The 15867-nt window shown below is 40.0% G+C and overlaps 1 protein-coding gene across 1 annotated transcript in view; it reads left to right on the top strand.

Annotated features, from left to right (window-relative positions):
- The window catches only part of PAPPA2 (pappalysin 2), a 303795-nt gene that overhangs the window by 258700 nt on the left and 29228 nt on the right, over positions 1-15867 (top strand). Inside the window, exon 20 of the mRNA XM_040263919.1 lies at positions 5581-5652. Coding sequence (XP_040119853.1) covers positions 5581-5652 — 72 coding nt within the window. The remainder of the gene's footprint in view (positions 1-5580; positions 5653-15867) is intronic.

The raw sequence follows: 15867 nt of genomic DNA, 5'->3' as shown, positions 1-15867 counted from the left end.
TGTATAGAGAATGTTTTGTTATATCTTGTGACTTTCCTTTCTAAAATAGGAAAATTGGCATTTTGACTTACCTTATAAAGAAGTGGTCTTTTGAGAACCAGATTTCATGGAGAGATTTTTTTAAAAAAACACGTAGTATGGCAATTGTTTGCATGTAAATGAATTAAAAAAAAAATGTTTCTTTCTGAAATACAAAATAATCCATCACAACAGCTCATTTTCACTATTGGTTTGTATCATAAATTCAGTTCTCTCAGATTGGATAATACTTTTTTCCAGTATATCATAATTAGGAATTATTTAATATATCATAATTTAGTATATCATAATTAGGAAGTCCAAGTTAATGAGATTTTCCTGGGGCTACACTCATTAGGTTTGCAAAAATTCTCAACACTGTGGAATTCCTCTCTCAACTTCTCAGCTCATCAACAGAATTGCTCAGTCAAAACAAATCTTATAATTTCTGACTTTGTTTTCCCAAGTTGGTCCCAGAAGGATTAATAACATCTTAAATAAAACCAAACTGTTTTAAGAGAAAGAAAAAAGCAGGAAGAAAAAGAGACAGAACCCTTCAGTGGCATAGCTCCCTACTATTTGGTATCACCCTCCTGGTGTCCCCTTGTCTCCTAATCCTTGCCTTCCCCCGACCTCGAGTGTCCTCTTGAGAGGTGCAGTTATGAGTAACAGCCCTAGTGACACTTGCCACACACCATGAGAGAACAAATCCTTCAGATGTGAGTCATGCAAAGATCTTTGTTCATCTGTTTTAAGCATGGAATTGTTCCCTCTCTGCTTGAGTAAGTCTCAAGCATCAATTTCCTCTTCTCTAGAGAAGAACAGACAAGGGGGTCTTGGAAGATGAGGGAAGAGGAACCAAAAGCCCATTGCAGGGTAATGTGCTACGGTCCAACTAGATATTCAGAATAACACTGCATTTTATTTAGAGCTGCATACATATATAGTATTGATGAAAAGGAAATCATCACAAACCTGGGCAGGAGCAGAACTTTGTGGCCTGATGTGATTAGTTGCCCATTCTGTTAAGTAACTATTCCTGATAAAAAAACAATTGAGCAATTTTTTGTTAGACCTTAGTGTTGGCTAACCATCAGTCTTGTGACTTTCAGCAACAAATTTAAACATGCAACAGCCTTCATACAGCCCTATGACCTTCTGAATAACCCTAACTAGTTTCCCTTCCCCTCCTCCCTCGCTCCCTTTCCTCTCTCTCTCGCCTCTCTCCCCCTCCCTCTCCCTCTCTCTGCCCCCTTTTCTTCTCTCCCATCTGCTCTCCCTTTGTTCTTCCTTCCTCTCTTCTCTTCTTTTCCCTTGATTTTTAAAAAAATTAAAGTAGCTCAATCAAAAGAAAATCTTTAAACTGGTTTTCTCATGGACCTTTTCCTTTTGAAAAGTTCAAAACAAATCCTTGGCACTCAGTTGTTCACAATTAAATGACTCATCTGAGAAGTGGCTTGCTAATAGTGTACCAGCTATATAATCATATACTAATGTGTAGAAAAAATAATTTAAAATGTCAGAATAGTGTTACCAGAAGGGAGAAAGGAAGGAAAATGATGTTAAAGGGACACATATAGGGGACTTTAACTGAACCTCTAATGACTTAAACTCCAGAAGCATATAAAGTGAAATGTTATAATTTGATAAAGCTGGGCAGAGGGCATAAGGTTATTTTTTCAATTATTCTCCATAACTTTTCAAATATAATATATAGGATTATAATTTGTCAAAAAAATATTCCAGGAAGTAAGAAAATCATATTGAACTATTAAAAGATAAATTGAGGCATTTTATTAAAGGTTTTAAGAGTTTATAGGAACAAATCTCAATTTGAATTAGACAATGCCAAACTGAAACTGGTAAGGAGTACTCCACCAGGAGGCGTTGGGGAGAGATCTGATTAGTGAAAACAGGTAAAAGGAAGTAAGGAAATCATTGATTGGTTATTGCTTAAAGCCTAATTGATTGTCCTTTGTTTTCAATTTCATAACCTTGAGGCACTGATGGGCTGAGATTCCGGTTTGCTTCCACAGGCCACCATGGTATTTAGAGCTATCTTAGCATAACAGTCTTCTTGTTTAGTTAATTTAACATACCTCATCAGGAGCTGGCCCTTCTCTGCCAGCTTCTCCCTAATTTCCCTCCTGTTTCACATCCATCTTTCAGCTCACCACCACAAATGTGCACATAAAAATGTAGGAACCAGAAAACATTTGAAATTTTCCACCAGTTTTAATTAGTAAGTAGTTATTCAAGTAATTCTGCATGCAGAACTTTTCTTATGAGATGACTGCTTTTCATAGGCCAGAAGATAAAGAAAAATCCTAAAAATACAGCATCCTATTTAGTGGTTGACAAGTGCTTAATAAACATTGTCTCTCTCTAAGGCACTGAGATAAGATTATGTGTCGGATACAGTCTCTATTCACAAGGCTTTGCAGTCTACAAGCGTGTGACACAAGTACCAGAAACTGATGCAGTTTTTTACAGAGATTAAGAGATTGCCAGTCTTAAGAAGGTTCAGTCTTAAAAGAGGTTCAGTCTTAAGACTGAATCATAGAATATTTTACATCATTAAATATTTTAAAAATCATTGAAATGGTTATTGTCAATTCTACTATCATGAGTTTATTCTACAGATGTGGTTGCACATGTATGAAATGATTTATACATAAGCCTTGTTTGTTAGAGCAAAAGACTGAAAATAACTTAAATATCTATTAATATGAGTGTGATTAAACTAGGGTACATCCATGAAATGGAATAATGTACAATCAATAGAATGCAGGATCCCATATACCATAAAATGAACAGAACACCAAGAAACATTATGAAGTGAAATCAAGTAAGACAATCAGACAAACAATAATAAAATAAAGCACTAAATAAAATTGCAATATTTTATAATCTGTGTGAGGAAATAATTTAATATACATATGTATATTCATAGACTATCTCTGTAATGATATAAAAAAACAGCTAAAAATAGGATGGAAGAAATTGGGTCGTTGAAGAACAGATGTAGAAGGGAGATGTGTATCCTTTAATGCCTTGTATATTTTATACAGTGACCATGTATCACATAGTAATAAAATTAAGTTATGTAAAAATACAAAGATGTAGGGGAGTTCCATGGTTAGGATTCCAGGCTTTCAATGCGGTAGCCTGGGTTCAATCCCTGATCAGGGAACTGAGATCCCACAAGCCACATGGCACAGCCAAAAAAAAAAAAAAATACAAAGAGATAAAAAATAAATTGGAAGTAATAAGAGAAAAGAGCACTGGGGAAAAAGAATTAAAAGTAAAGACAGACTGTTTTCCTTCCTTTTTTTTTCCTTTGCAAAATATGTTTAGAATTTTTCAGTTTAGAAGATAGTGCTCCAGCCTTTATGAAGGTGATGGATGGAGTAGAAGGTATGAAGGGCGTAAGAGAAACGGATCCAGTCAGAGGGTTCTGGCAAGTTCTAGCTATAGTCATCATGCAAGGATGGTAAGGCTGAGTTTCCCTTTGTTTAGAGAAATTGATGGACTTCCAGCTGCCTCCTCCCCCATAGACTCTGAGCTCTCTGAGGCAGCGAGGGGACCGATGGCTTTTCAGATCTCTTGTGTTCTCTGGGGAATCTGGACCCTAGCTACTGATAACGTTTGATATGAATGACTGACTGACTAAGGTGTGACCTGGGGATCCTTAGTGAATTCAATGAACAAGAAGGAATAAAGTTGCCATATATTTGCTGTTCAAATTATTGTGTTTTGCCATTACCATTATCTGATGATAAAACATTGGGGAAAAATTCAGAAAGTTCAAAAAAAACTTGAATTTGCTGCTTTCAGGCAACTATTTTCATAGAATCGACATTGTTTTAGGTTTTGTAAGTAATCCAGAGATGATTTAAAGTATACATAGGATGTTATATGCAAATAGTATGTCATTTTATATAAGGGACTTGTGCATCCTTGGATTTTGGTATCTGTGGAGGTCCTGAAACCAATCCCTTGTGGATATCAAGTTATGACTGTATACATTTAATAATCTTTCTTTTTTTTTAGCACATGATAAGTTAAGCAAAGTCATCTTCTCTATTATTACAGTATAGAGTTTTGAATATCAAGGTTTTTTTAAGGTTTCTAGTATTTATTTCCTCTCTTGGGAAACTGTGAAGGAGGACTTTTAGTTTATAGTAACATAACTCCAGAAAAATACTGCAGATTCCCATTTTCATAACTGACTGTGAGGTATATATTCATATACCTGCAGGTTAATATATGAAAATGTCTTCAATCTGATTGCTATACAGTCTTAGCATTCTAGAATGTTTAATTTTCAATTACTAAAGGTACTATTTAATGTAAAACTCATGTCTCACAGTGCATTTTTTTCATATAGTTTCCCTGAATTTCTGTTGTACTGAATTTAAAATGTGCATATGAAGGTCTGCAAATGGGTGGATCTGTAGCCGGTTATAGAGAGAATCTCTTTTTCTCTTTGAAACTTCTCATGGGACTTCTTTTCCTGAAGCATATCTTTTGAAGGTGTAAAATGCAAAAATTAGAAGAAAAAAAACCTCCATGAACATGAGTTGTTATTATTCACAAAGAGCAGATAACTGTTTGTTTAAAGTCACATTAGCAAATGTCCAGTGGGATTTAGAGGGAGTCACCAGTGTTTTAACAGGAACACAGGAACACATTTTTACACTCTCACCAGTTAATGCCGGTGCCATTTTGAGTCCCAGTGTTGGGTTGTTGTTGTTGTTCAATCACTAAGTCATGTTTGACTCTGTGACCCCATGGACTGCAGCACGCCAGGATTCCTTGTCCTTCACTATCTCCCAAAGTGTGCCCATGCTGGTGGTTTCACATTAAACCTCTATGTCCAGTGTGTAGACCCTCTTTCATTTCTCACAGGGAGGGGATAAATGGTGCTAAAGAGTTGCAGAGTGCTGTTTGGCCTCTACGCCTCTCTTGGGCCCTCACATCTAGAGATCTAGGATTTCTGAAATCCACTTTTAGTTCAAGGCTCTTCTTATGAAGCTCTATTTCTCAGCCTTTAAAACTCCATTGGTGCTTCCTGATCAACACAGCTATCTCACAATTTCTTGCAACATTAAAATTTCAAAACAAGTGGGACCAATATTGTGCCTAGAGCCAAAATAAAGTCATTTTAGTATTGAGGATGCTTTTTAAAATTTTTTATATATTTTTAAATTGAAAGATAATTGCTTTACAGAATTTTGTTGTTTTCTGTCAAACCTCAACATGAGGATGCTTTTTTTAACCACACCGACACCACTCTGGAAATTTTAATAGCTCTGGGAGGGTGAAGACAATGAAGAGAATGAAAACTTCCCTTTGCTAAGAGTTTCTACCTTGGCTCCATCCAGTTGGATTAGCAGTTCCAAGGGAAGGACTGGACAGCTGCCTTTGACCTCTTCATACAGCCCGACTGGGTTCCTCCGGGTGGGGTTGGGCTGAAGGAGTAAATTCAGAATGCGCCCCTCCTCTCACTGACCAGGTGTCTCAGCTTTGGTTTTCTGTTCTTTCCCTCTTCCCTTTCAGAGTGTCATGTGTACCGGACGGCGTCAGTGGCACCCAGACCCCCTCCTGATTCACTGCATCCAGTCCTGCGAGGTAAGGTGCTCCCCCTCCCTCAAACCCAGACCAGCGCTCTCTGCTCTGCTCAACTCACAGCGATTTGAGTCCTTCTAGTTCAGTATCTTGCCCTTTCTCTGCTCCGATGTCCTCTGCGCAATCTCTTACACGTAGCTCCATAACCCCCAAATTACAGATATTAGGATTTCTGATTTTGCCTTTTTTTTAAAGCAAAATCTCTAGGGTTCCATTTTAAATGACTTAATAAAAAATAAAGTTAAAAGCAAGTCAGAATGATTTATGGTTTGGGGATTCTCTAACTGGCCCTCACTGGAGCTTAGTTAGATCAGAGTTTTGCAGCTCAATGGCCCACAGACAGGGGTTTGGCCAGGGCAGTGTCTTAAAAACAATTTTGTTTTGGTTGCTAATGCTTAAAAATTGGGATTTCCACATAAAATTCATATATGTATAGGTAACATTTTACATATACCAAATAAAAATAAATATAAAATCTGTGCAAAGATTTTTCTCTTGAAAAACAAGAATATCTGGCAACTATGGCAACAGTTAACTGGATCTGAGTGGCAGCTAGAATGCCAGAAGGGCTGCTGCCCTCCAGTTCAGCACGGTCCTTAGCAGTCCCTGTAGCTTCTCACCTCCTGGGCTTCTCATTGACATCACTGCCAGGGTCATGCAGGCATCTGTTTGCAACCTCTGAGGAGGACCTGTAGTCCACTGGTGATTAACCCAAACTAGATTTTTACCAACTCAAGAAATCCTGTTTACTTCTTCACACAGGGCATCCCCCTACCAGTGGGGAAGTTAGGGGTTTGTGAATTCCTTCACTAGATTAAGAGAAGTTATTACAAGGAAGAGTCCAGAATGAGGCAGAGCCTTGCTTAGGGAGCATGACAAAGGAATCCTGACATGGATACACACACACACACACATGTCCTCTCACCCAGGGAGTAGCCAGTAACAAATACAAATACTCTAGTCTCAGTCACAACAGCCTTTGTTATCCAGACCTCTCACTGGAAGTAATTCAGCCACTAAGCAGCAACGCTCGCTAATTCTGGCTGCACCTCAAGCGCCAGAGGGAGCTGTTTAACTGCCCTTGACTTCAGCACCCTCCTGTCATACACACCCAACTCTCCATGCTTCTGTATCTCTGTTTCTCTGGATCTAATTCTGGGAAACTGGGATCTATGTGAGGCCAAAGAGGGGAAAAGGGTGGGATTTGAGACAAAGAGAAAACTGGGTGGAGAAATGATGCCAGTAAACTAGCGTCGGGAGAGTGCATCAGGAGAAACGCTAGCTTGGAGTGTGCTTTGTCACGGTGTCAGCCAGCAAAACAGCTCATCTCCTGCCATCATTAGAAAAACAGATGGCAGTGGGGTGGGGAGGAGGGGGAGTGACTCATCCCCCAAGCAGGGGGTAAGAAGGGGGAAGAAGAGGCCAGGGAAGGAGGGAGATAAACAGACAGAAGACTCGAGAACTGGGACGAGATCAAAGGTATCCTGAGAATTCCCTTCTGGTGCTTCCACGCATGATCGCAAGAGGGAGGGTAGACAGCAGGCCCTGGAGCTGGCTTCGGTGTTTCCCAGAAGGTTACAACACAGAGCTTTCCCCATTTGTCCTCCCTCCACACTGAACCCAGCACATGCTCTGGTATCCAGAGCAGCCCAGGCTGCTCTCAGCTCCTTTGCTGATGCGATGAGGAACAAAACTGTGTTCCCTCTTATGACCCCCCACCACCCAACTGCTATCATGCACAGCTGAGGATTGACCATCACACACCTGTTGGTACCCCCACTCCAGGCGTTCTCAAAGTGTGACCCATGGACCAGCACAATTGCTATCATCTAGGAACCTTCACTTTCACTTTTCGCTTTCTTGCATTGGAGAAGGCAATGGCAACCCACTCCAGTGTTCTTGCCTGGAGAATCCCAGGGATGGGGGAGCCTAGTGGGCTGCCATCTATGGGGTTGCACAGAGTCAGACACAACTGAAGCGACTTAGCAGCAGCAGCAGCAGCAGCAGCAGCAGGAACCTGTTAAAAATATCTATTCTCAGGCCCCATCCCAGACTTATTGAATCAGAGGTACTGGGGGTGGGGCCCATCAATCTGTGCTTTTTATTCTTTATTTTTTAAATTACTTTCTAATTTATTTTTTAATTGGAGGAAAATTGCTTTTGAATGTTGTCTTGGTTTTTGCTGTACAGTAATGTAAATAAATTATAATTATGTGTATATATATATATGTACTATGCTTAGCTGTTCAGTCATGTCCGACTCTTTGCAACCCCCTGGACTGTTACCCTCCAAGCTTCTCTGTCCATGAGAATTGTCCAGGCAAGAATACTGGAGCGGGTTGCCATGCCCTCCTCCAGGGGATCTTCCCAATCCAGGAATTGAACCCATGTCTCCCACATTCCAAGCAGATTCTTTACCATCTGAGCCACCAGGGAAGCCCAAGAATACTGGAGTGGGTAGCCTATCCCTTTTCCAGGGGACCTTCCTGACCTATTGTAGCAGGGAGGGTTTTCCTCATTTTGATAACTGAAGTGAGTAGTCACTGCATCCAACACATAATACTGTCAGATCATATAAATGTTATCTTCTGTCTTTTTTTCCCTTCCTGCTTCCCTCCCTCCCTTCCTCCCTCCCTTCCTTCCTTTTCTTCTTTCCTTCCCAAAAGTCATATTTATGAATTCTAACAAAAGGTACAGTCCTAGGTTCCACTTAAATTAAGAACATCTTGTTCTCTAGGGAATGCGAAGGAAGTAAAGGCCACACTTCCAGCCTCCTTTTGAATAGAAATAACTAACTTACTTCCTGTAGGATAATTAACATTGAGTGCCCATTGACCTAGATTTTGGCTCTACTTTTTCTTTGATCATGTATCTCTTACAAGTTCATTGTGCTTCCCAGCAGTACCCGTTTTGGCTTACAGTTTCTAATAGTCTCTCTTCAACCTTTTGCAAGTTCTTGTAGAGTTGTGCTCTTTCTTTTTGGACAAAAAGGGAGCCATCCAGGAGGACAGAAAAGCAGAATGATGTCAGAATAGATTCAAATTCCGAGTCTACCTTTGTTAACTGCGTACAGTATCTGTCTGGCTTTGTCTCAAAACTTCTGTGAGAATCAAGTGAAATAACTGATTTTAAGGTGCTGTGTAAGTTGCATGTAATGTAATGTAACATATTTGTTGCAGTATTGGCTAAGGAACAATATACATCAATGTGTAAGGATGGGATCTTATTGAAACAATATATAAATATTAAGATTCAAGAAACAGTTCACACACCCATAGTCTTATGAGTATTGTTATATACTGAAGATGGCCATGGTTAATTGATGTTCTAGAGGCTTCCGATAAACTGTAGAAAACTTTTAAAGAGTTTTGGGGATATTTGAAGTAAGTTTCTCTGGTCATGCTACTGTTTCTCCTATAAATTCTTATACATACTCTCGTAAGTGACCGTCATCTCACTTATCACATTTTTTCAAGATTATATGACAGGTCCATCCTTCCAACAATCTATGAGCTTCTAGAGATAGGATGTGTGTTATTCCCTTGAAAAGTACAGGCCTAATTCTTCAGTAACTCCTGCTTCTTCCCCTTTACAGGCAAGCAGAGAGAGTTGAAGGTAGAATCTGACTTTGAGAGTCTCAAATTGAGAAAGATAGTATCAGTTTTCTGAAGAGTAGCATAGTGGAGAGAAAGGTAGGGAAGGAGTCAAAGGAGAGAATACAACCCTGTGATGCTTAGAATCAGAAAGCCTTGCAACGAGGGCAGCCTGGAGGAGCCAAAGGAGGCTGTCAGGGGTCTGGAGGCAGGCTTCAACCTCAGTTTCATCCCTTAGTACATGCTTCTTGGACAAGTCCATTAACTTTTTTGAATTGTTTCCTCAGCTTTACAATTAGATGGATACAATTTATCTTCAAAACTTGTTGGTCAGATACCAGGTTCAGTAAACAATGAAGATGGACCCCGGACCAGGTGTCATTTGGGGCCTTCAAAGTGGCCCCAGAAGAATGTAGATCATGCTGATTTTTCAGAAATAACTGCAAATCTCCCTTGTTACTGAGGACTTTTCCCTTCTGTATACATTTTGATCTTGATTATACCCATGAGCCTTTCTCTTAAAGAACTCCAGTTCAGATTTGTGGGCTTCTTGGTTAGCCTTGATTTCTTATTCACTGGCTGCATTTACTTAAATGTAGGTGGGCAGTTGTATTGTTTTTACACATTTGGTAGCTGATATCAACAATGCTTCCATCACTAATTCATTCCATCTGCTCCACCATTCCTTAGATTCTTTCTTCTGTGTTGTCTTAGCCTTCTCTCTTCCTTTCTTTTGTTATTCGTATTCCAGATGATAGCCCTGTTAGCTGTGTCAATGTGCTTCAGAATCACTCATGGGCACTGTCTGGGTTTCCTGCTGTACCTCTCGGATGTGGGGGCCTATCTATAATACATGGGGTAGAAATAATGGCATGAAAATCAAGTGTTTATTGCACCTTTTCTTCTTTCCCAAACTTTAAGCCCAGAGGGGTAGAGAGGAGCTAGAGTCAGACTAAAATGCCCCTTTAAGGAGATGTGCTTTATACTTGGGTGCAGAATGCTTGCCTGCAGATCTGAATGAGATGATCAGAGATGGGGGTGGGAAAGGGTCAGAGGTTAGCCTGCATGTGATGAATACCCAAGAAATAAGTGATTGTTATGGGCTTCTATCTGATGTGTGGCCGTTTTGGACTAAGGTTTAAAAATATAAGCCTTCACTCGGTCCCATAGTAACCCCCATTCAGCCATTTTTTTCTTGAACTTTTATCCTTTCTATCTGTATGGTTTATCTCTATTACTGTGCTTTAGTAATGCCTTTTTCATCACTAGATAGTCACAACATTTTTTTTTTTTAATACATGCCCCAAACTTGATCTTTGTGAACTTATGGAATTGCTACTAATCTTTCTGACAAAAAAAAAGAAAGAAAAACAGTCAACTGAGTATGTCTTTATAAATTCCTTATTAAAAAGACAAAAGTGAGTCTTTTTGAGGATACCTGTATTCAGAAAACCAAATGTTCCAACCCAAACTTTATCAGTCTAGGCACTGTGTGATTGCAAAGTTGTTTAACTTCTCTTTATTTCCTTTTCATTGATATTTTGTCATTTAAATAACAGCCAACAATTAAACTTCTCTTCGCCACATTTTAGCTGTTTACAAACCAGACATAATAATCAACCGCTCCCTTGCTTCTCAGAAGACAAATCATATGAGCTTACTTTTCTTTTACATTCTTGCCAAGTTCTTCAGTATCTGAGTGGAAAGGAGTTAATTAGGATAGAAATAATAATGACCTAGCAGCCAATAATGAGTATAGCTACTCCACTTCTGGTAGGAATTGTGTGGGTTCACACAAATCTAAATCTAAATATGTGTTAGACGTGCTAAAATCCAGAGAAAAAATGAAAATTAGCTTACACTGGAACTGTCTTCCAGGCTCGCTGGCTGCCAAACTCCAGTCCCCGTGAGATTTATTTGTGAATGTCTCTGCCAGTTTTGTGCAATCTCTGCACCAGGCTGGAGATCTGGGCATGGCTTTAGGTTTGTTCAGAGTCCCCTTTGGGTCCAGGGCTTGATTTTAGATCCTCCAGCTGAAATCTCTGAAAATTGGACTTCAAATGTTAATTAGGCCTAGGTTTTCATATTGAAAACTAAAACCATTGTGTTTTTCCCCCTCTGCTTTCCAAAAACAAAAAAAGAAAGAAACATTAAAAGCACAACCATGCAAATTATAAAACCTCTGGATTAGCAACATTCATGAGAATTTATGTTTGTCTAAGTCTCCTGCAGAACCATGCTGTGACAGTCTGATGGGCTTTCTACATTTTGCTCCTTTTGTCTTCTCCAGCTTCCTGAGTGAGCCACTTTCTCACTCTGTTGTGACATAAGTGAAAGTGAAGTCGCTCAGTCATGTCTGACTCTTTGTAAGCCCATGGACTGTAGCCTTCCAGGCTCCTCTGTCCATGGGATTTTCCAGACAATATACTGTAGTGGATTGCCATTTCCTTCTCCAGGGAATCTTCCCAACCCAGGGATTGAACCTGGGTCTTTCTCACTGTAGACAGACACTTTACCATCTGAGCCACCAGGGAAGTTGTGACATAGGCTTTCCCTTTATCTCTTCCAACCACACCTGTTTTCTGATTTACTTTCTGCTTTTCCTTATTGTACTGCTCTTTTGATTCTTCATTTGTAATCCAGGTTTGCAGACAATTGAAATATTACTTGCCTATAAAAGTAACATTATGGAAATACTACAGGTTCTTTCATCTGTCCAGGTGCTTTCTAATCATTATGCTGAGATTATAAGAATTCAGTTCAGTTCAGTCACTCAGTCGTGTCCGACTCTTTGCGACCCCATGAATGGTTTTTCCAGTAGTCATGTATGGATGTGAGAGTTGGACAATAAATAAAGCTGAGCACCGAAGAATTGATGCTTTTGAACTGTGCTATTGGAGAACACTCTTGAGAGTTCCTTCGACTGCAAGGAGATCAAACCAGTCAATCTTGAAGGAAATCAGTCCTGAATATTCATTGGAAGGATTGATGCTGAAGCTGAAACTCCAGTACTTTGGCCACCTGATGTGAAGAACTGACTCGTTGGAAAAGACCCTGATGCATAGAAAGATTGAAGGCAGGAGAAGGGGATGACAGAGGATGAGATGGTTGGATGGCATCACTGACTCGATGGACATGAGTTTGAGCAAGCTCCAGAACTTGTTGATGGACAGGGAATCCTGGTGTGCTGCAGTCCGTGGGATTACAAAGAGTCAGACATGACTGAGCAACTGTACTGAACTGTGACATTCTTGTTTACTGATATGACAGGAAAGATTCCATTTCTCACTGTGCTCCTAAAATATATTTTAAATGCAATCTAAGCATGACTCAAATATGTTCACTGAGACTGTTCTTAAAGTTCATAAAATGTTGATTAGTTTACTATTTACCTTCATGGTCATTTGCATATTCTTTATCAAATAGTCATATTGACAAGCTCTTTCAGAAAATTCATATAATTTGAGTTATTTCTAATTTATCCTACTTACTAAAATAGATATTCCTTTAAGTGAAATTATTTTATTCAGTTCAGTCGCTCAGTCATGTCTGACTCTTTGCGACCCCATGAATCGCAGCACGCCAGGCCTCCCTGTCCATCACCAACTCCTGGTGTTCACTCAAACTCATGTCCATTGAGTCGATGATGCCATCCAGCCATCTCATCTTCTGTCGGCCCCTTCTCCTCCTGCCCCCAATCCCTCCCAGCATCAGGCTCTTTTCCAATGAGTCAACTCTTTGCATCAGGTGGCCAAAGTATTGGAGTTTCAGCTTTAGCATCCGTCCTTCCAAAGAACACCCAGGACTGATCTCCTTTAGAATGGACTGGTTGGATCTCCTTGCAGTCCTAAGGACTCTCAAGAGTCTTCTCCAACACCACAGCTCAAAAGCATCAATTCTTCAGCACTCAACTTTCTTCACAGTCCAAGTCTCACATCCATACATGATCACTGGAAAAGCCATAGCCTTGACTAGATGGACCTTTGTTGACAAGGTAATATCTCTGCTTTTCAATACTTGCTTTTGGTAGCAACTGAATGAAAGAAGGTTTTTTTAAGTCTCATACTTAATTTTTTGAAACATATGAAGTACATGTGTGTGTGTATGCTAAGTCACTCCAGTTGGTTCCAGCTCATTGTGACCTATGAACTGTAGCCTGCCAAGCTCTTCTCGCCATGGGATTTTTCAGGCAAAAATTCTGAGTGGGTTGCCATGCCCTCCTCTAGATCTTCCAGACCCATGGATCAAATCCACATCTCTTATGTCTCCTGCATTGGCAGGCAGGTTCTTTACTGCCAGCACCGTCTAGGAAGCCAGTATATGAAGTACATATGTATACCTATATACACGTGTGTGTATGTGGTTGTGTATGTTTATAAGTTTGCTGTGATTAACCCTATAATGACATAGTGAACAATAAAAGGGTAACAGTCCCAATCTAATTGTAATTATTGGCAAATTGGAGCCAATAGTGTGCATAGCAAAAAGGGTACACATTTTAGAAAGTGAAAGTAAAAGTCACATCCCCCTCTTTGTGACCTCATGGACTATACCTCATGGAATTTTCCAGGCTAGAATACTGGAGTAGGTAGCCTTTCCCTTCTCCAGAGGATCTCCCCAACCCAGGGATCAGACCCAGGTCTCCTGCATTGTAGGCAGATTCTTTATCAGCTGGGCCATAAGGGAAACCCAAGAATACTGGAATGGGTAGCCTATCCCTTCTCCAGGGGATCTTCCCAGCCACTAATGGGTTTAAATCTCAGCTCTGCCCTTATTAGCCATATTTTCATGTAATATTTTTTTAATTTCATTTTAATTCTATAAAAGTAATACATGTACCTAGTATAAAAAGCCAGTTGGCTCCTCCGGTTTTTTTCAAAAACTGGCAGTGTCTGCCCCTCTCTGGCTAATCTCGCCTCCCATGGCAGAAACAACTCTTTCATGTCTTTTTTGCTTCTCCTCTTTAATTCTTTAATTTCATCAGGAAATTATGTCTATAAATGTCTATATCTATGCATGCATGCGTGCATGCTCAGTCACTTCAGTTATGTCCAATTTTTTGTGACTCTGTAGACTGTAACTCGTCAGGCTTTTCTGTTCATGGGATTTTCCAGGCAAGAATACTGGAGTGGGTTGCCATTTGCTTCTCCAGGGGATCTTCCCTGATCCAGGGATAGAATGCTCATCTCCTGTGTCTCGTGCATTGCAAGTGGATTCTTTACCACTGAGCCACTGATGGGAAGCCCATGTACGTCTATGTCTATATATATATATATATATATATATATATATATATACACACACACACACACACACACACATATATCTGTTTAATAATGCTTGTACTGCCAATCTTGATTTTTCTTTTCATTTGTGGCATTACATATGGATTTCTTAATATAGGAGGTGGGGTTTGAGCTCTCTGACACACTCTCTTGTTCTCTCTCTTTCTCTCACAGACACACACACACACACACTCACCTGTATAGCTGCCTACGGAGGTGCTTGACCATCCTAATTCTTGAGTTTTCTGGTTTTCTGTGCATCTCAGGCATTTGGGTTTCCGTTTTCTCAGGTCTGTCAGCTGCTACTCATGCGTGCGCTTCCCACTTCCTTAAACTTTGTTGGATTCTCCTTTGGCTGCCATGGTCTTGCCTGTCCTCTTTTCTCTTGTGATTTCACACCTTCTTTCCTCCTTTATTCCCGTATTAGGGGACTTCCAGAAGAGAGCAGATATAAACACAAATTCAACTCATATGTCTTACCAGCACTAAGCCTGAAATGTGGTAGATATGCAGTGATCAATATACAGGCACTCCTCACTATTCCCTCCAACAGGGTTTATGCTGATATAGAAGAAAACAGAGGCACTTGATAGAGACAATTCTTATTTTGGTATTTGTCCCTCTACTGTCTCTTCTAATTTCTTATTTTAACCTAGAGCCAAGAAGAAATCTCTTCAAGGTGCTCAACTCTTGAAAGTGTAAGTTTTAGATGAAGAAACACTCATTCACAGAACATACACTTATTGTCCATGTATAGTCTACGACTCCTAGGATATTAAAAGAATCAAGATGAAACTCCTGTCTCTGGTAGTCCACTCTGACTTGAGGGAGGCACATTTTCAAAGTTCTTTGGGAATAAAGGAAAGATACTATATTTACTTACTGAACAGGCAGAGAATGGATGTGGGACATACAATTTGGGGAAGATTTCAGAGCAAAGTGGCACTCTTATAGGATTTAATGGTTTTATTAGTTGGTGTTAAAGTTGAAAGCCCTATGGGCAGAGAGGATGGTATGTGGACAAAGAACAGGGATTTGAAACACAGGGAAAAGTTGGAGAACCCTTTGGAGACTACAGATGAGGCTGATGGGGCTCAGGTTAGATGAAGACGTGGCTTGAATGTTGCCATAGCTGGATGATCAACTTTATTCCAATGGTATTGAAGAGCATCTCCAGGAAGCCACGAGATCAGATAAGGTAGAAAAATTGTTGAAGATGAAGCCCTTTCAGAAGAGACAGGTGATAAGTAGAATGGTTAGGAGACAACGCTTGCATCTCAAGAGAGAGATGTTGAGAACCCAGACTCAGCCCCACTCGGTAAGGATGGAAAGAAGTTATG

This window comes from Oryx dammah, unplaced genomic scaffold, assembly GCF_014754425.2.
Source record: "Oryx dammah isolate SB20612 unplaced genomic scaffold, SCBI_Odam_1.1 HiC_scaffold_21, whole genome shotgun sequence".
In the NCBI taxonomy this organism is placed as follows: Eukaryota; Metazoa; Chordata; class Mammalia; order Artiodactyla; family Bovidae; genus Oryx; species Oryx dammah.
This window is presented reverse-complemented; position numbering and strand designations above follow the sequence as displayed.